Genomic DNA, 17,777 nt, shown 5'->3' on the forward strand with positions numbered 1-17,777 from the left:
ACATGTGAGAACTGATGTTGACTTGCTCTATGGTTTGGGTTTAAAGCTGGTTGTGGTGGCTCATTGTTACCGTGGTTACATAACAATCAGTCTTATCCTAAGTTTGTGGGAAGATTTTGTTCTCAGACAGTATTTGAATGAGGTATTTTATATCCATTAGCTACCTTAAGTAGATTTTCCGGTCTGTTATCAAGAAACTAATGTAACTGTGGCTCTTGAATTTGACCACTTGGGTAACTTGACCTCTTTAACCTCCATTTCCTCTGCTGATGAAAATGATGGTATTCACCTCACAAAATGCTTTATATAAGATGCTTAGCATAGTACCTGGCATATGATTGATGTTGAATAAATATTAAATATTATTATTGTATCTGCCAAGAAAGTACTTGTGATTCTCTGAGGAAGAAAAGTACCAAAGGATTACAAGTACTTGAGGGGGATTATTTATCTGGAAATCAGAAACTATGCATCAGTGGCATAATTACAAGAACTTCTGTAGCGTTTTGGAAACTGTACACTATTATTTTTTAAAAGTTCACATTTGTCTCCTCATATTGGTTAGCACTATGCTCCACAGTACAAAAAGCAACTGTAGTATACTGATAGAATGGGCTGGGGGGCCTGTTTTTGGAGAGTGGAATCTAAAAATGGGAGAGGTGATGGTAGTTATAAAGAAAGGGGAGGGTGGAGTGAATCCCTAAGGCCTAAGGAGAAAGGTCCCCCCAGGGGACTTCATGAGATATGGTCTCACAGCCTCAATCACCAGGCTGGCTGCATGGTTGTTCTCAGGCCACGCTGTCTCCTCAGCGCCACAGGCCTCTAAATTTAATGGCTGGAAGGTAAGAGTGGAGCAGCTGTGTTTCAAGCTTGACAGAATTGGGGGGTGTAGGAGTACTGAGAGGTAAAAGGGGAAGGATTGATAAGGCAGAGTTGACTAGTTAGAGCTGTTTTGTTTTCAAGAACAGAAACACATTTGAGCTATGTTAAGGGAGAAAAGGTTTATCCCAGAATCCAAAGTGCAACTGAGCCTTCAGAATGGACCAGAAGCAGGGACAGTATAGGAAGCTGAGGAAGTTCTTTCTCTCTGCCTCTCGTTTCTTCTTCCCTCTGTGCATGAATTTTTTCTGCTTCCCAGACTATGTGGCTCCTCCTCAAGCCTCATTTCAAATGCTCTAGAAAGGACTCTGATTGGTCTATAATATAGGTCATGTTGACCTGGGGCAACTGGCTAGGTCCAGGGTACAGGGTCAGGGTAGACAGATACTCTGACCATGTGGATGATGTGGGGAGTAGAAAAGCAAGGAACCTGTGACGTCACGGCTTGATAGACAAAACAATAAATTTCACTCCACCTCATCGGATCCCTCGAGAAAAATGCGGAAATGAATGAGGGCCACTAATGGGATGGTCAGAAGAAGTGCAAAGGTCACACAGAACAGTGATAGAACTAATTTCAGAAATGCTCCCCCATGGGCTGTGGTGTCAAACTCATGCACATCTCCACGGGGATACATGCTTTGTGGGGACAGGAATTAAGTCTCCAAAATCTAGTAACCTTAGAGCACATGTAATTCATACTAACCACATTTCAAGTGTTCAAAAGCCACATGTAGTTAGTGACTACTGAATTGGACAGAGGAGTTATAGATGCCCTTATAGTTTCAGAATGCCAGTTATATTCTAATTTAATCTCTTCTTGTCTTCATCAGAGCCAATGAAATTGGCCTTATCCATCGAGGCCAAGGCATGGAAGATGTTACTCTGTCGATATCTGAATGAAGAATACAAAAATAAAATGTCAGACATGATAGCATTTATTAATGAATACTTGAAAAAGTTATCTAGACCTATTCGTGATTTAGATGATGTCAGATTTGCAATGGAAGCCTTGTCTTGCATACGTGATAATGAAATTCAAATGGACATGACTTTGGGACCAATTGAAGTAAGAAATGGATTGCATTTTTTTTTCTTGGAATGCTTTTTTTTTTAAAAAAAAAATAAATAGAGACACACTAAGAAAGTGGTTCTTTAACATATTCATCTATTATGTAACACAGTCTGCCTATTTCTAGTCTCTGATGTTGATGTCTTTAGGAGAATTTTGGCAATTATCAACAGTGAACAGTATACAAAAGACATTGTTGTGGTACAAAGGAATATTAATATATTAATAATGCTATACTGGGGTAGGTAGTGTTTAATTTTTGATACTGGCACCAACATTTTATGGAAAGAAATAATTGCCCCTTGTCATGTCAATCCCAACATGTTAGGCAAGTTCTCCCAATATCTTTGGCTTGCCTTAGAAACCAATTATAGGTCTCACTCATGACCGGTGGTGTACCACAGGCATTATGGCGGAAACAGTTCCCTCAGGCTCCATAGTAAACTGCTGGAACTTAGATCAATGAAAGATGTTTTTAGGAAACAATATGAGTTTCCTATTGCTGCTATAACAAATCACCACCAACTTAATGGCTTAAAACAACATAGATTGTTTATTTTGCAGTTCTAGACATCAGAAGTACAAAAATGGGTCTAATGGGGCTAACATCAAGATGTCAGCAGGGCCATGTTGCTCCTGGAGGCTCTAGGGGAGAATCCATTCCTTCCTTTTTCCAGCTTTTAGGGGCTGCCCATGTGCCTTGGCTCATGGTTCCCTTCCAGTGATGCCATCACTTCTACCCCCATTTCTGTCATTGTGTCTTCTCTCACACCTACTTTCCTGCCACACTCTTTCTCTTATGTGGACTTTTGTGATTACATCGGACTCACCTAGTTAACCCAGGGTAATCTCCCCATAGCAAGCTCCTTAACATAATCATATCTGCAGAGTCCCTTTTGTCATGTAAGGTAGTATATTACAGACTTTGGGGATCAGGACTTGGACAGCCTTGGTGAGTTTGTCTATTACTCATATTTAGAATGTTTTAGAACTAATATTATTTGGAATTTCTGATACATGGTGATAAAAATCAGGCTTTTGATTCTTTTTATTATAGTTTTGTTGTCTATAAACAATGCACTGCCCCATTGCCTGCAGTATCTGGGGAACTGACACCACCACTACCTCCTTATGGTACCCAATATTTATGACTGTTTTATGCTTTCTTGAACCCATTGAGAGTTTATACTCTTTGGTAGCTAATGAACTTTATACTTTTACTGCTTTAAAAAAATGTTGGTATTTGGGGATTTTGGATGCTGACCAGCCAGACTTAAAGATATAATAAATTGTTATATCAATTTTTCCCTGACTGCAGAAGCTTAATTCTTTACCATACTGGTTTTTTTTTTTTTTTTTTGATGAAGACAATTACTGGACATCCCTTGGACCCTGGATCATTCAAGTTTCTTTTCTTTGGAGTATCTCCCACGTCATTTCATTCCATTCCTTGTATAGTCAACCCCTATTTTATTTTATTTTATTTTATTTTTTTGAGACGGAGTCTCGCTCTGTCGCCCAGGCTGGAGTGCAGTGGCCGGATCTCAGCTCACTGCAAGCTCCGCCTCCCGGGTTTACGCCATTCTCCTGCCTCAGCCTCCCGAGTAGCTGGGACTACAGGTGCCTGCCACCTCACCCGGCTAGTTTTTTGTATTTTTTTTAGTAGAGACAGGGTTTCACCGTGTTAGCCAGGATGGTCTCGATCTCCTGACCTCGTGATCCACCCGTCTTGGCCTCCCAAAGTGCTAGGATTACAGGCTTGAGCCACCGCGCCCGGCCCCGTCAACCCCTATTTTAATACAGTCTGTATCTTATGTGGTGTTGACACAGGGTCAAAGAGGAAAAAAAGAGACATATACATCTCCATCAGAATCACCTAGGTGCTTATTAAATGCAGATTTCAGAGCCCATGATCCAGAGTTAGTATCTGGTAGTCAGAAACGAAAGGTGCTTTTTATACACTTTTAATTTTGGAAACCACTTTTCTAGAACATGCCGTCTTCTTCTAAGACATAGGAATGTGTTTCTAGAAGGCATCTAAATGATTTGGCAATGGCTTTCCCTTGTGATATTTCTAAACTCCACCTTCATCCTATAGGAAGCCTATGCTATTTTAAACAGATTTGAAGTTGAAGTAACCAAAGAAGAATCAGAAGCAGTTGATACCTTAAGATACTCTTTCAACAAATTGCAGAGCAAAGCTGTAAGTATGAATTTAATTACATTATTTTTTTCTTAAGTCACTATCTCCAGAAAAAAAAGGTATTTTATACCTTTTTAAAGCTTAATATACAGTCGTGTGCCACGTAACAATGTTTCAGTCAACAACAGACTGCATATGCAACGGTGATCTCGCAAGATTATAATACCATATTTTTACTGATCCTTTTCTATGTTTAGATATACAAATGCTTACCAGTGTCTAGAATTGCCTTCAGCATTCAGTATAGTAACATGCTGTAGAGGTTTGTAGCCTTGGAGCAGTAGGCCATACCATATAGCCTAGGTGTGCAGTAAGCTATCCCATCTAGGTTTGTGTAAGTACACTCAATGATGTTCACACAATGACAAAATCACCTAATGACGCATTTCTCAGCCTATTACCATCATCAAGCAATGTGAGACTGTAAATTAGTTTAATGACTTTATTAAGACAGAATACACATACCATAAAGTTTGCCATTTTAAAGCATACAATTCAGTGTTTTTTAGTATATTCACATCATTGCTTAACCACCATCATTATCTAATTTTAAAACATCACCCCCCAAAAGAAATCCCATGCCCATTGGCAATCACTCCTGATTCTCTCTCTTGCCCCAGCCTTTGGCAACCACTAATCTACTTTCTGTTTCTGTGGATTTTCCTTTTCTGGACATTTAATGTAGACTAAATCATGTAACATGTGGTCTTTTGTAACTTGATTCTTTCACCTAACATAATTTTTCAAAGTTCATCCATATTGTTCATGTGCGAGGACTTCATTTTCCTAATGCCGAATGCGATAGAGCATGTTTTCATGTGGCCATTTTATTGGTCATTTGTATATCTTATTTGAAGAAATGTGAATTGAAATCCTTGGCTTGATTTTTAAAAATTTTGTTGTCTTTTTATTTGTGAGTGGTAAGAATTCTTTATATATTATGGATACAAGTTTCTTATCAGACATGTGATTTGCAAATATTTTCTCTTCTGTGGGTTATCTTTTCACTTTATTGATGGTGTCTTTTGATGCACAAAGTTTTGTACTTTGATGAAGTCTAGTTCATCTTTTTATTGTTGGTGGTGGTAGTGTTTTTGGTATGTTCTCTGGAAAACCATTGCCCAATCTAGAGTTATGAAGATTTACTTCCATGTTTTCTTATGAGAGTTTTATAACTTTAGCACTTAAATTTTGGTTTCTGATACGTTTTGAGTTAAATTTGTGCATATGGTATAAGTTAGGGGTTGGACTTCATATAAAAGCATGTAGATAATCCAGTTGCCTCAACATTGTTTGCTGAAAAAAACTATCCTTTCACCAGCAAATTGTCTTGGTAGCCTTGCTGAAAATCAATTGATCATAGATGTGAGGGTTTATTTCAGACTCTCAATTCTATTCTTTTTATCTATATGTCTATTCTTATGCCAGCACCACACTGTCTTGATTATGGTAGCTTTGTGCTAAGCTTTAAAAAGAAAATAGTGGTAAAATGCACGTAACATAAAATTTACCTTCTTAACCATTTTAGTAGTGTTAAGTATATTCACATTGTTGTGCAACCGATCTCTAGAACTTGCAAAAAATCCTGCAAAACTGAAACTCTGTTTAAACAACAACTCTTCATTTTCCCTCCCATTTCTAGGTTGCCTGTTCACTCTGCTGATTGTGTCTTTATAGTCCTTTCTATTTCTGTTAGGCTGGTAGTGATGTCCCTTTTTTCATTCCTAATTTTAGTAATTTGCATCTTCTCTCTTTTATTCTTACTTAGTCTAGGTAAAGGTAGTCAATTTTGTCAGTCTTTTCAAATAAAAAACTTTGGTTTGTTGATTTTGTCTATTATTTTTCTATTCTCTCTACTATTTATTTGTGCTCCAGTTTTTATCATTTCTTTTCTTCTTCTTGCTCTGGGTTTAATTTGTTCTTCTTTGTTTAATTTGCAAAGTTGAGGTTACTGATTTGAGGTTTTTTTTCTTTTAATGTAGAACTTGATAGCTATAACTTTCTCTAAGCGTTTTTGAAGTTGATAAACATTTATACACCAAAAGTTAGACATTAAAACTTAACTCCAAGGGGCTGGGCATGGTGGCTCATGCCTGTAATCCCAGCACTTTGGGAGGCCAAGGTGGGTGGATCACAAGTTCAGGAGATCGAGACCATGCTGGTTAACATGGTGAAACCCCCTCTCTACTAAAAATACAGAAAAATCAGCCGAGCATGGTGGCGGGCACCTGTAGTCCCAGGTACTTGGGAGGCTGAGGCAGGAGAATGGCATGAACCTGAGAGGCAGAGCTTGCAGTGAGCTGAGATCACACCACTGCACTCCAGCCTGGGTGACAGAGTGAGACTCCATCTCAAAAAAAAAAGAACTCCAAGGGATGACCTACATTCTTTAATTATACTGAAGCAAGACACAACAGCAAGGAGACACAAAACTGAAGTTGAGGTCACGGCTTGTGACTGTAGCTCTATTACCAGTCAATTGGATGATTTTATGCAAGTTAATAACATTTGTTTCTCAACTTCTTGGAGTCATTTAGGAAGGCTAGTTTTTTTATGTGTCTGTGAGGCTCACTTGAGGTAATGTACATAAAATACTTTTATGAAATAAAAGAACTCATGTTTATTTAAATTCATATCCAATATTAACCGATAGCTTACTCCTCTTGCTAGTTAGTCAGAGGAGCGAGTCTTAGCAAAGAAATTGGAAATCTCTGTTGAGGTTTAGTGAAACACAATTTTCTGCTATTATTCAATGGAAAAGATTCATGGCTGAGCATGGTGGCTCACACCTATAATCCCAGCACTTTGGGAGGCTGAGATGGGTGGATCACTTGAGTCCAGGAGTTCCAGACCAGCCTGGGCAACATGACAAAACCTCGTCTCTACAAAAAATACAAAAATTAGCTGGACGTGGCAGCACACACCTGTAGTCCTGGCTATTTGGGAGGCTGAGGTGGGAGGATCACTTGAGCCTGAGAGGCTGAGACTGCAGTGAACTGAGATTGTGCCACTGCACTCCAGTCTCCAGCCTGGCGATAGAGTGAGACACCATCTCAAAACAAAGCAAAACAAAAAGAGGATTCACTTAGGTTGTTCTTCTATCTCTTTAATGGTTAGTGTTAAACCCACTAACCCAGCCTTTAGCAGAGATAGACTGTTATATACTACAGTCACCATTAAACTTGAGATAGTATATGTTCCAATCTAAAGATAGCTGCTATTGTCAAGAGCAGTTAAGAGCAGGGGCCCTCTAACTACACAGCCAGGGTTTGAATCTTGACTTTGCCCTGATACTGGTGCTGGAACTTTGGGGAAGTTACTTAGCCTCTCTGTGCCTCAGTTTTCTCATCTGTAAAATGGTAATCATATTAGCATAGTACAATTTTCTGCATAGGGTTGTTATGAAGATTAAGAGTTAACATATGTAAAGAGCATGGCAGATAGCAAGCATTATTTAAGTGCTGACAGTTATTATTGAAAGTTTAAGCAGAGTCTTTCAGGACCATTGTGTAAGGTATTTGCTATTTTTTTAAATACCTAGAGTAATATCACTTTCTTTTAGAAAATTGCTCCGGCCACTGTAGGCATGTGAACTTATTAGAGATTGCTAATCCCAGGTCTTGGCCTGGCCCCACAGACAACATGTGACCCAGACTGTGCCAATAATAGTAACTCTTCCAGGTCACAGCAATGGTCTGACCTGGATCAACTAGAAGCAGTTACAGAGAAATTGACTTTGCCTCTTAAGTCACAGGCTAGAATGATTTGAGTCTCCTATAGATACATTTGAGTTGTTAATATATTTTATTACAAGCAAACAGAGACTTCCTTGTTCATATAGGATATCTGTGAGATAACAAAGTTATTGGAATAGAATTGTAATCTTTGTTTTTAAAATGTTACTTTCACTCTCAGGTTGAATATTCTTTTTCATTCTAGGTTTCTGTACAAGAGGACCTAGTTCAAGTGCAGCCAAAGTTTAAAAGCAATCTACTGGAATCTGTGGAAGTTTTTCGTGAGGACGTGATAAACTTTGCAGAAGCATATGAGTTGGTAATTTAAGTATTTTCTTGCTGTATGTTGAAATGTTCTGTGATATGTTTATATGAAATGAAAGTGATGAACCCAGAGGAATAGGTATGTTGCATGTAAGTGGCTATATTTGCATATTTGCAGCTATCAGAAAAAGGGGATAGCTAATCCTTTAAACCAGGGATGTCCAATCTTTTGGCTTCCCTGGCCATATTGGAAGAAGAAGAATTTTTCTGGGCCACACATAAAATGCGCTAACACTAACGATAGCTGATTAGCTTTTAAAAATTGTAGAAAAATCTCATATTGTTTAAGAACGTTTATGAATTCGTGTTGGGCTGCATTCAAAGCTCTCCTGGGCTTCGTGTGGCCTGTGGGCCATGGGTTGGGCAAGCTTGCTTTAAGCAAATTTTATAGAGAAAGAAAACAGATTTTACTGTTAAAAGGAGCAACAACTTTGGAGATTGTGGAAGGAACAAAGGGTCTGGTTTTGTCCTTTCTCGGGTCCTGAATTCTCGTGGTAGAAAATGTAATATGGTTGTTGGCAGGCTGTGAGAAACTATAAACGCCTAATACCAGGATATATGCCATTGATTTTGCATTCTCACTAACTCTTAGAGAACCAAAAAGGTCCCTGAGAATAAATAATAGATGTCTTACTGGGTCAGTCCCATACGCTACTCAAACTGGTATTCTGACTAATAATGTTGACCTTGAAGTTAAACTCAAGACTGAATATGTTCCCCTGAAATATTCTTTCTTTTAGTGGTCGCAGTGGATGTGTATTCATAAGACGATTTAAGCCCTTGGTGCTACTTATATAATGTTTTTTTTTAAACATGTGCTAAACATATCTGTTGATTTGCCCCCTCTTTCTATTGTTAAAGTAAGTTTAAAACGGAGACCAGGTCTGAAGAGTCCCTGAACAGACACAGCCAGTCACTTATGTAATGCTTTTGTTTTCTTTTTTAGCATGTACTAAACATATCTGTTGATTTGCCCCCTCATTCTATTGTTAAAGTAAATTTAAAATGGAGATCAGGTCTAAAGAATCCCTGAACAGACATAGCCAGTCAGGCATCTTAAGTTACCTTACTCTTGCGCAATTTGCAGACATAAGCAAATCTGAATGTGCTATTTCTTATAAATGCCTATATTAGAAACAGCTCAACTAATCAGAAGCAGCAAACAAGCCTGTAATTATATAACTGGGGACTTTCCAGCAGGATAGACGAAAGAAGACAACTTTATAAGTGAAACCAGTAAAATGTTTTCTTTGTATTACTTCTGTGCTCACTCTGTAAAAGCCTTCTGCAGTGGAGACCCTGAACCAAGTCTAGTTGGGAGTTTCCCAATTGATGAATTGCTGTGTGCTCAGATAAACTTAAAAAAATTATTGTGCCTCAGTTTATTTTTTAAACACTATTATATTGGGAATCTAGTCTATTATTTAGTATATCCATCGTATCATGATTTACTATGTTAATATACTTAATAGCCTTCATTTTTCCATTGGAAGTAGCCCCTGTTATTTTAATTTGTTGCTATAGAGTAAATTATTTTATGCCTTTACTTATTTTGGGGACTGTTTTTGAGGATTATTTTGCAACTGTGTTCTGGTTCATAGCCACCAGACACTGCTTTCTGCTTCTTCCAAATATTCAACTTACGTGAGTCCCTATTTCCATATTGGGCTGAACAATTAGTAAAAAGAGGCTGTTCTCAGAACTCTGTATCAGTTATTCTAATACACAAACACAGCATCATCATTTGTAATCAGAAATGAAATTGGGCAGAGCCCTTGGGGTACACACTCCATACAGAATGTAATTTTGTCACATTTTTTATTAGCTGTGTCAAGGTCCTTTAAAAATGAATGGAAGATGGAGTGATGAAAATGTTCTAAATGACTGTGGTCACGGTTGCACAACGCTGTGAATGTACTAAAAATCATTGACTTGTACACTTTAAATGAATGAATTGTATAGTATGTGAATTCCATCTCAATAAAGCTGTTAGAAATAAATAAAATCTTCAAGTACAGGACACAATTAAATCATTTAAATTAAAAATAATGCTTGGTTATTTAAATGGAAATAATAGATAAACCCAATAAACTGACAAATACATATGATTCAGAATGAAAATGGAGATTCTATTATTCCTTACAGGAAGGACCCATGGTTCCAAATATACCACCCCAAGAAGCTAGCAACAGGCTACAGATATTTCAGGTGAAACTACATTTTTTTTGTTACATTGACAATGTGTAATTTTTTTAAAAAATGATTTTTGGGAAAGATGTAGGTTTTACTTTATAATGGAAAAGTTTGTGTTTCAAGTACATCAGACCTTAATTGTATTCTAATCTGCTAAATGATGCAATTGACTCCTCTGTCTCTTTCCATGCTCCTCTCTACAGAATAGCTCTCTGTATTTTTAGAGAATAAGACTGATTTTCAACTTAAGTATATAATTTATTTTAGTTCTAAGCATTTCATTTGATATGTAAAGTAATAACAAATCATAATATAGTAGAATTTATCAAAATAATATTTTAAATATTGGCAAATGTTTTCCCTCTGTATTCATTATTTTGTCTTCCTTTTGCATCCATCTCTTTAAATTTCCCCACTTCTTTGTCCTATCTCCTCTGCCTGTACAGTACTCATTGGATCAGGCCAACCATTCACCATCTTTTTCTACACTCAGATTGCTGAGCGCATCTAGAAAAAGTTCACACATTCACATGGATTAATACTTTGAAAATTCATGGATTCTTATGTGAACTTGCTCCTCAGGAGCATCAAGCAATTCTGTTCTTTGCTCCTGCTCTTTTTCCTGTTTCCCACAGTGGCTGAATAGTGTGGTTACTTTCTTTTCATGTCCCCTTTCCCATCTGCATTCTTAGTAATCAAAAAAAAAAAAAAAAAAAAAAAAAGATCAGATGCCTACTATGTGACTTGCTCAGGAGAAATTTGATTAAGAAGTGGTTCTTACCTCTAAGCTGCTAAAATCTGATAGAGAGACAGCAAGCTAGAGAGATAATTGCAAGTGCAATGAGAGCTGTGACCTAGGTATGTGAAATTGTGTAACGGAAACTGTTGTAATGGAAACAGATGGGCTGTTGGGGCAGATGGAGAAGGCTTCCTGAAAGAGGAAGAATCTAGGACTAGTTAGAGTTAGCCAGGGGAAGAAGGAGGGGAAAAAGAAAGTTAGGCAGAATTTGCAGCTCATACAAAGGCCCGGCAGAGAGGAAACTAGTAGGGCGATATGGGGAGATGTAAGGAGTGTAGGGTAGGTAGTGCCCCTTTGGGATGCAGTACTAAAGAGGATAGTGATGAGGAACGAGGTGACAGAGCGGGCAGCGGGCACGAGTGGAGGGCCCGGTAGGCAATAACAAGGAGTCTGAATTCTATCTTGAGGGTTGGAGGGTTCTAAGCGGGGAGTGATACGATCATACTTGAATTTTTAAAATAGTTGTGTTTTTAAAAGAGTTTTAGTGGTACTAGTGTGGAGACTGGTTTGGAGAGAGGAAGACGAAACTGAGGGCAGTTTTGGTAGCACAAGCAAGACATTGTAAAGATTGAGACCAAGCAAGTGACACCTGTAGAATGAAGAAAGTTGGATGGATCACGAGTTTCTTAATGAAGCAGAATTGACAGACTTGAAACCTGATTTGAGGGAAAAAGTTAAAGCTTTCCAACTTGGGCATATAGACGAAGGTAGAACTGTGTATCGAAGGAGGGAATGTGGTAGGAAGAGTAGCTTTGGGGCTTGTTTGAGCGGATGATCTTGTTTTCAAATTTGCAGAGAAAATTTAAGGCATGTGATGTAAACCAATTAATTAGTCAGCAACTGGGACATTATGTGCCAAGATTTTACCCAGGGGTTGCTAATGTAGCTGGGCATTGTGGCATGTGCCTGTAATCCCAGCCTACTCAGAAGGCTGAGGCAGAAGAATTGCTTGAACCTGGGAGGTGGAGGTTGCAGTGAGCTGAGATTGCACCACTGTACTCCAGCCTGGGCAACAGAGCAAGACACCATCTCAAAAAAACAAAAACAAAAACAAAAACGAACAAAATGAAGTAAAACAACAACAACAACAACAACAAAAAAACCATCTCAAAAAAAAAGACAATGTAGGGCACATCTTTTGCCTTTCTGTACCTTCCGTTCTGCCTGTGCCTCGGGGTGTGAGCCAAACAGGCTGTTTGCCATGCACCTCGCTGGATATGTGACTTGAGGTCAGATTCGCAGACACAACCCTTTTCAAAATGAGGTGTACTCCAACCCCCTGAAAAAAAAGCAGGCGCCAAAGTCTGGATCTGTGGAGGTAGAGGTGCCTTATATTGGGCCCTGGATCCTGATGGTGCTCTCTCATGCAAATTTATACGTGTTTTGGGGAGTTCCTGGGCACCCTGCTGGCCTGTTGACAAAGCTGATACTTTATTCCTGTTCAGCTGATGCTGTGGGTCTTTTTATGTTGTGGGTCTTTTTATGTTACTTGGAACCTGAAAGAAAAAAAGAGGTGAGTGATTGGCATCCATCTATAGTCTTCACACATTGATAAGTTTTTAAACACCACTATTTTAATGCATTCTAACTTTGGTGTTATTGTTTATCCTTCCGTAGTGTTCACATAGTTCCATGGACTCTTCAGCACATTTATCAAGTAACCACCATGCCAAACACCAAGGAATACACAAAGTACAAAATATGGCCCTTGCCCTCTAGGAACAAAGAGTTCATTCGAGTTCCCCCAGTATCTTCGTGCCTTCCCGATCTGGGTCCTGTAAAATATACTAACGTTATCTGTCAGACCTGTATTTTTGTCTAAGCCTTGTGAGGTCTGATGCTGGATATTCTCCAGGGCTGGGAATTTAGGGTTTTCGGGAATATGCTGTGCCACTTACACAGAGTGCTCATATGTCCTCACAGATGGGTTACTTCTGTTGGCATTTGTGCTTTGAACATTGCTAATACTTAGCATCTCAAATATAGGATATTCAAATTCCAGTTCAAAAGGAAAAATTAAAAGACATGTGCATTAACTTTGCTGAGTTAAGAGGTTAGAATTATTTCAAATGGTGTTAAAATTGAATCTTCTTTTTTATAGACTCTTCATTGCATGTAGAGAAAACAGGACTGAATGGATTATACTAACACTTTGCTCATTTGAACCCGGGAGGATAGAGATGGCCAGTCTAAATTACTGAAAAATCCTGAATTGTAGAGTTTTTAAAATGCAGCTTTATTACTTTTAGATGTACTTATGGGAACTCGAAATGTAGGCCTTCTGGAGAAGAAGAAATAATTTTATATAAAATGAGTGCTTTTAGAATGCTTGAAATCTAACTTTCCTAAGTGTTTACCTTTTCCTCTGATAGCTTGGTATCAGTATAAATTTGCTTCACAAATCCTTATTTTATAGATATTACTTAATGAGCCTCAACCTAGCTTTTATCCCAATGATAATAAATTCTGCTTTAATTCTACTGAATTAATTATATTGTAGTACAATTTAAAAACCTTTGTTACAGGCCAATTTTGATGATCTGTGGAGGAAATTTGTTACGTATTCATCTGGTGAACAACTTTTTGGATTGCCTGTGACTGACTATGAGGTTTTACAAAAAACCAGGTGAGTTTAGAAAATAAGCAAGTATTACATGCAAATAATTAAATACTATCTATTAGAAGAATCATGTCACCATGAAATCCTTTATTATGCAGAGGACACCACAGCTTGGAGCACAACTGAATATTCTCCTTACTCTAGCTATTCCTGACAAATCAGACACACAGTCTCATAAACAAAAGAAACGTTTTAGGGGAGTAGAAAATATGTTGCTAAAATTTTGAGCATGCATGGTCTATATTTAGCCTATGCTTTACTTTTTCTTTGACTGTTTTTGCATAGTGTCAGTGATTATGCAGAAGCACTGCAATTTTGAGTAACTTTTGTTTATTTAGAGGAATAACCCTCCTGGCTCCCCTTGCCTTCTTTTTTTTTTTTTTTTTTTTTGAGACAGAGTATTGCTCTGTCACCCAGGCTGGAGTGCAGTGGTGCGATCTCGGCTCACTGCAAGCTCTTCCTCCTGAGTTCATGCCATTCTCCTGCCTCAGCCTCCCGAGTAGCTGGGATTACAGGCGCCTGCCACCATGCCCAGCTAATTTTTTTGTATTTTTAGTAGAGATGGGGTTTCACCGTGTTGGCCAGGATGGTCTCGATCTCCTGACCTCGTGATCCACCCACCTCGGCCTCCCAAAGTGCCGGGATTACAGGCGTGAGCCACCGTGCCGGCTCACCTCGCCTTCTTACTCCATTTATGGTAAAATGCTCTTCCCCATTGAGTAGACATAGAATTTATTGAGATTGAAGGCCAAATAAGCTAATTGATTATAAATCACACATATAAACAAGTGTATTTCAATCAAATTTTAGAATATTCTCAAAGAATTTGAAATATAGCTTTCCTTAGAAGCAACATTAATACAGTGATAGTATTAGCTCATTAGAGTCTTGGCTTTACAAAATAACTTTATGCTGACTTCCTTCAAGCCACAGCATGAAAATTTCATGAAAATAGACATGAAATTTTCTAAAGAGAAATGAATGCTTCAGCCATTTAGGGTAGGTGGTTTGTATTCTCTTTCTAAAGCAGTTACTCTCCAAATGTAATCCATTAGCCAGTTGTGTTAGAATTGCAGATGTCTGGCCCTCATTTCTGATGTACTGAATTGGAGCCTCTGGGATTGGATCCTAGGAAATCTGCATTTTACACACTCCAGGTGATTGTGATGCACACTCAACCTGAGATCCAATGCGTTCACCCTCAGGCTAGCGAGAGAAATCATCATCACCATTTACCATCTGGACCAATGGACCATTTTCATTTTGATATTTTAAATTTTGTGAATAATTTACACAATGGTGAGAATGGTGAGAAAAGCTTTGGAGCTGTTTTTTTTTTTTTGAGACAGGATCTCACTCTGTTGCTAGTACTGGAGTGAAGTGGTGGAATCACTCAACTTCCGGAGTTCAAGTGATCCTCCTGCCTCAGCCTCCCAGGTAGCGGGGATTACAGGCGCATGCCACTGGAACTGGCTAATTTTTTAAAATTTTTATATAGACAGGAGCCTCCTTATGTTGCCCAGGCTGGTCTTGAACTTTGAGGCTCAAGTGATCCTCCCACCTTGGCCTCCCAATGTGTTGGAATTTCAGGTGTGAGCCCCCGCACCCAGCCAAGAAGCACTTTTTTTTATTTTTATTTTTGAGATGGAGTTTCACTCTTGTTGCCCAGGCTGGAGTGCAATGGTGTGATCTCAACTCACTGCAACCTCCACCTCCTGGATTCAAGCGATTCACCTGCCTCAACCTCCCAGGTAGCTGGGATTACAGGCATGTGCCACCATACCTGGTTAATTTTATATTTTTAGTAGAAACGGGGTTTCATCGTGTTGGTCAGGTTGGTCTCAAACTCCTGACCTTAGGTGATCCACCTGCTTTGGCCTCCCAAAGTGCTGGGATTACAGGCGTGAGTCACCATGTCTGGCGGAGAAGCACTTTTATTAGAAGATTTAATAAGAATTTAAGCAGAGTAAACTCAAACTTTTATTCTGTAATATCCTGATTTGAAGATGTATGTATACAAAATGGGGACCAGCATGGTATGAGACTAACTCCTCATCAGCTGTCATGTGTGAACCTGGAGCATATCCATGTTGTAAATATGGATTTCATATTTTAAATCATCTCCAGTGAATCTCTGGCTTATCATTACTTCTGATTTTTCTTGCACTTGCATTGTCAAGATTCAAAACGGTTGAAAACTCAGTCACCTTTTTTTTAAAAGAAGACTGTCATCTGTTTTGCTTCATAAATACAGAAGACTTTACTTTTAGATTTGAATGATCAATTCCAATAAATTTTACATTTCTAAATCATCCATTTCCTTGAATACACATCTCACTTCAATGTTTGTCCACTTATGAAATGTATCAAATACAACTTATGTAAATATCATAAATAACAAAGGAACACTACGACTTGTCTTTTTTCACAAAATGGGATAGTCTAGGTTCTTGTTACAAAATATTGCATGATAAGGCCCTTCTATTGAAGTCTACAGAAATATATTGTTTACTTATAAATTACTGGATTTTATAAAATTCATCTAGGTTATCATCATCTGAAGACATAGTATGAGATTTCACATATTAATCAATGTCACCATCCAAAGGGAATGCTGCTGTTTTCTGTTTAATACTTGGAAAACACATTTCTTTGTCAATTTTCTTCTCTTTGCCCTTTTAGGTAGAAAATGAAAAATTCTGAATTCTTAACTGTATTAAATAAAAGCTAAACAAGCAAAAATCAAAAGACTACAAAAATGGTGTCTCTGGCATTCTTATATACTTTTTTGAAAGATTTTGCAATACTTTATGTAACACAATAAGAAGCCTGGAGGATGATACAATAGTCACTTTTTTTTCACTATTGAATTACCCTTTAGGCAATGTCATCATTCTTTTTTCTTGTTTTTTTAAGTCGTTTTTAGCATAGTTGAGAATAATAATAATAATGAAATAATTCTAAGAATGATGAAAAATGAATCAAGAATTGGAAAAATAAGACAACTAAGATTGCAAAATGTGTTTTCAATTTGTAAAAGGATCTTCTATGCCTACATGGTAATTACAAGATAGAATGGGCTGGGCACGGTGGCTCATGCTTGTAATCCCAGCACTTAGGAAGGCTGAGGCAGGCGGATCACCTGAGATCAGGAGTTCAAGACTAGCCTCGCTAACATCACGAAACCCTGTCTCTACTAAAAATACAAAAATTAGCTGGGTGTGGTGGCACTTGCCTGTAATCTCAGTTACTTGGGAGGCTGAGGCAGGAGAATCGCTTGAACCCAGGAGGCAGAGATCACGGTGAGCCGAGATCGTGCCACTGCACTCCAGCCTGGGCAACGGAGCGAAATTCTCTCTCAAAAATAAAATAAAATAAAATAATAGAATGACTTTACTTCATAAAAAATTTATTTTTGGTTTTTGAAGTATCTCTAATGAAGAATAAAAGTTGTGAATGTCAATCCTTATGAATAAACTTGAAAACTAAAATTGAATCCAGTAGAACCTTATGGTATACTAAGGGCTGAGGAATTTCTGGGAGAATCCACAAATTCTGTTAAGTGGTCAATTTGGTGTTTTACACATTTAGGAATTTTCCTTTACTTGGACCTTTTATTCTTGTTTTAAATACAGTAACTTCATCTGGGCACATGTGGAATTTTGTTGTTTGTTTGTTTTGGATAGGGTCTTGTTCTGTTGCTCAGGCTGGAGTGCAGTGGTGCAATCATAGTTCACTGCAGCCTTGAACTCCTGGGCTCAAGCAGTCCTTTCACATCACCCTCCCAAGTAGCTGGGACTACAGTCACATGCCACCACACCTGGCCACATGAGGGAAAACTTCTGGTAGGAATAGGATGTTTAAGCTCAGTCTTAAAGGCACACCAGGACTTAGTCGAGGGAAATGTTCTCATAAAATCCAGCTTGTATTTGAAAGAAAAAAGTCAAATGAAA

The 17,777-nt window shown here is 38.2% G+C and overlaps 1 protein-coding gene across 3 annotated transcripts in view; it reads left to right on the top strand.

The window, feature by feature from the left end:
- Nucleotides 1-17,777, top strand: part of DNAH8 (dynein axonemal heavy chain 8) — a 332,681-nt gene that overhangs the window by 112,746 nt on the left and 202,158 nt on the right. For all 3 annotated transcript variants that reach the window (XM_010389720.2, XM_030929346.1, XM_010389721.2), the window contains 5 exons: nucleotides 1,713-1,948; nucleotides 4,050-4,154; nucleotides 8,094-8,207; nucleotides 10,358-10,420; nucleotides 13,730-13,830. In XM_010389720.2, coding sequence (XP_010388022.2) covers nucleotides 1,713-1,948; nucleotides 4,050-4,154; nucleotides 8,094-8,207; nucleotides 10,358-10,420; nucleotides 13,730-13,830 — 619 coding nt within the window. The remainder of the gene's footprint in view (nucleotides 1-1,712; nucleotides 1,949-4,049; nucleotides 4,155-8,093; nucleotides 8,208-10,357; nucleotides 10,421-13,729; nucleotides 13,831-17,777) is intronic.

Source organism: Rhinopithecus roxellana, chromosome 4 (genome assembly GCF_007565055.1).
Source record: "Rhinopithecus roxellana isolate Shanxi Qingling chromosome 4, ASM756505v1, whole genome shotgun sequence".
NCBI classification, from domain to species: domain Eukaryota; kingdom Metazoa; phylum Chordata; class Mammalia; order Primates; family Cercopithecidae; genus Rhinopithecus; species Rhinopithecus roxellana.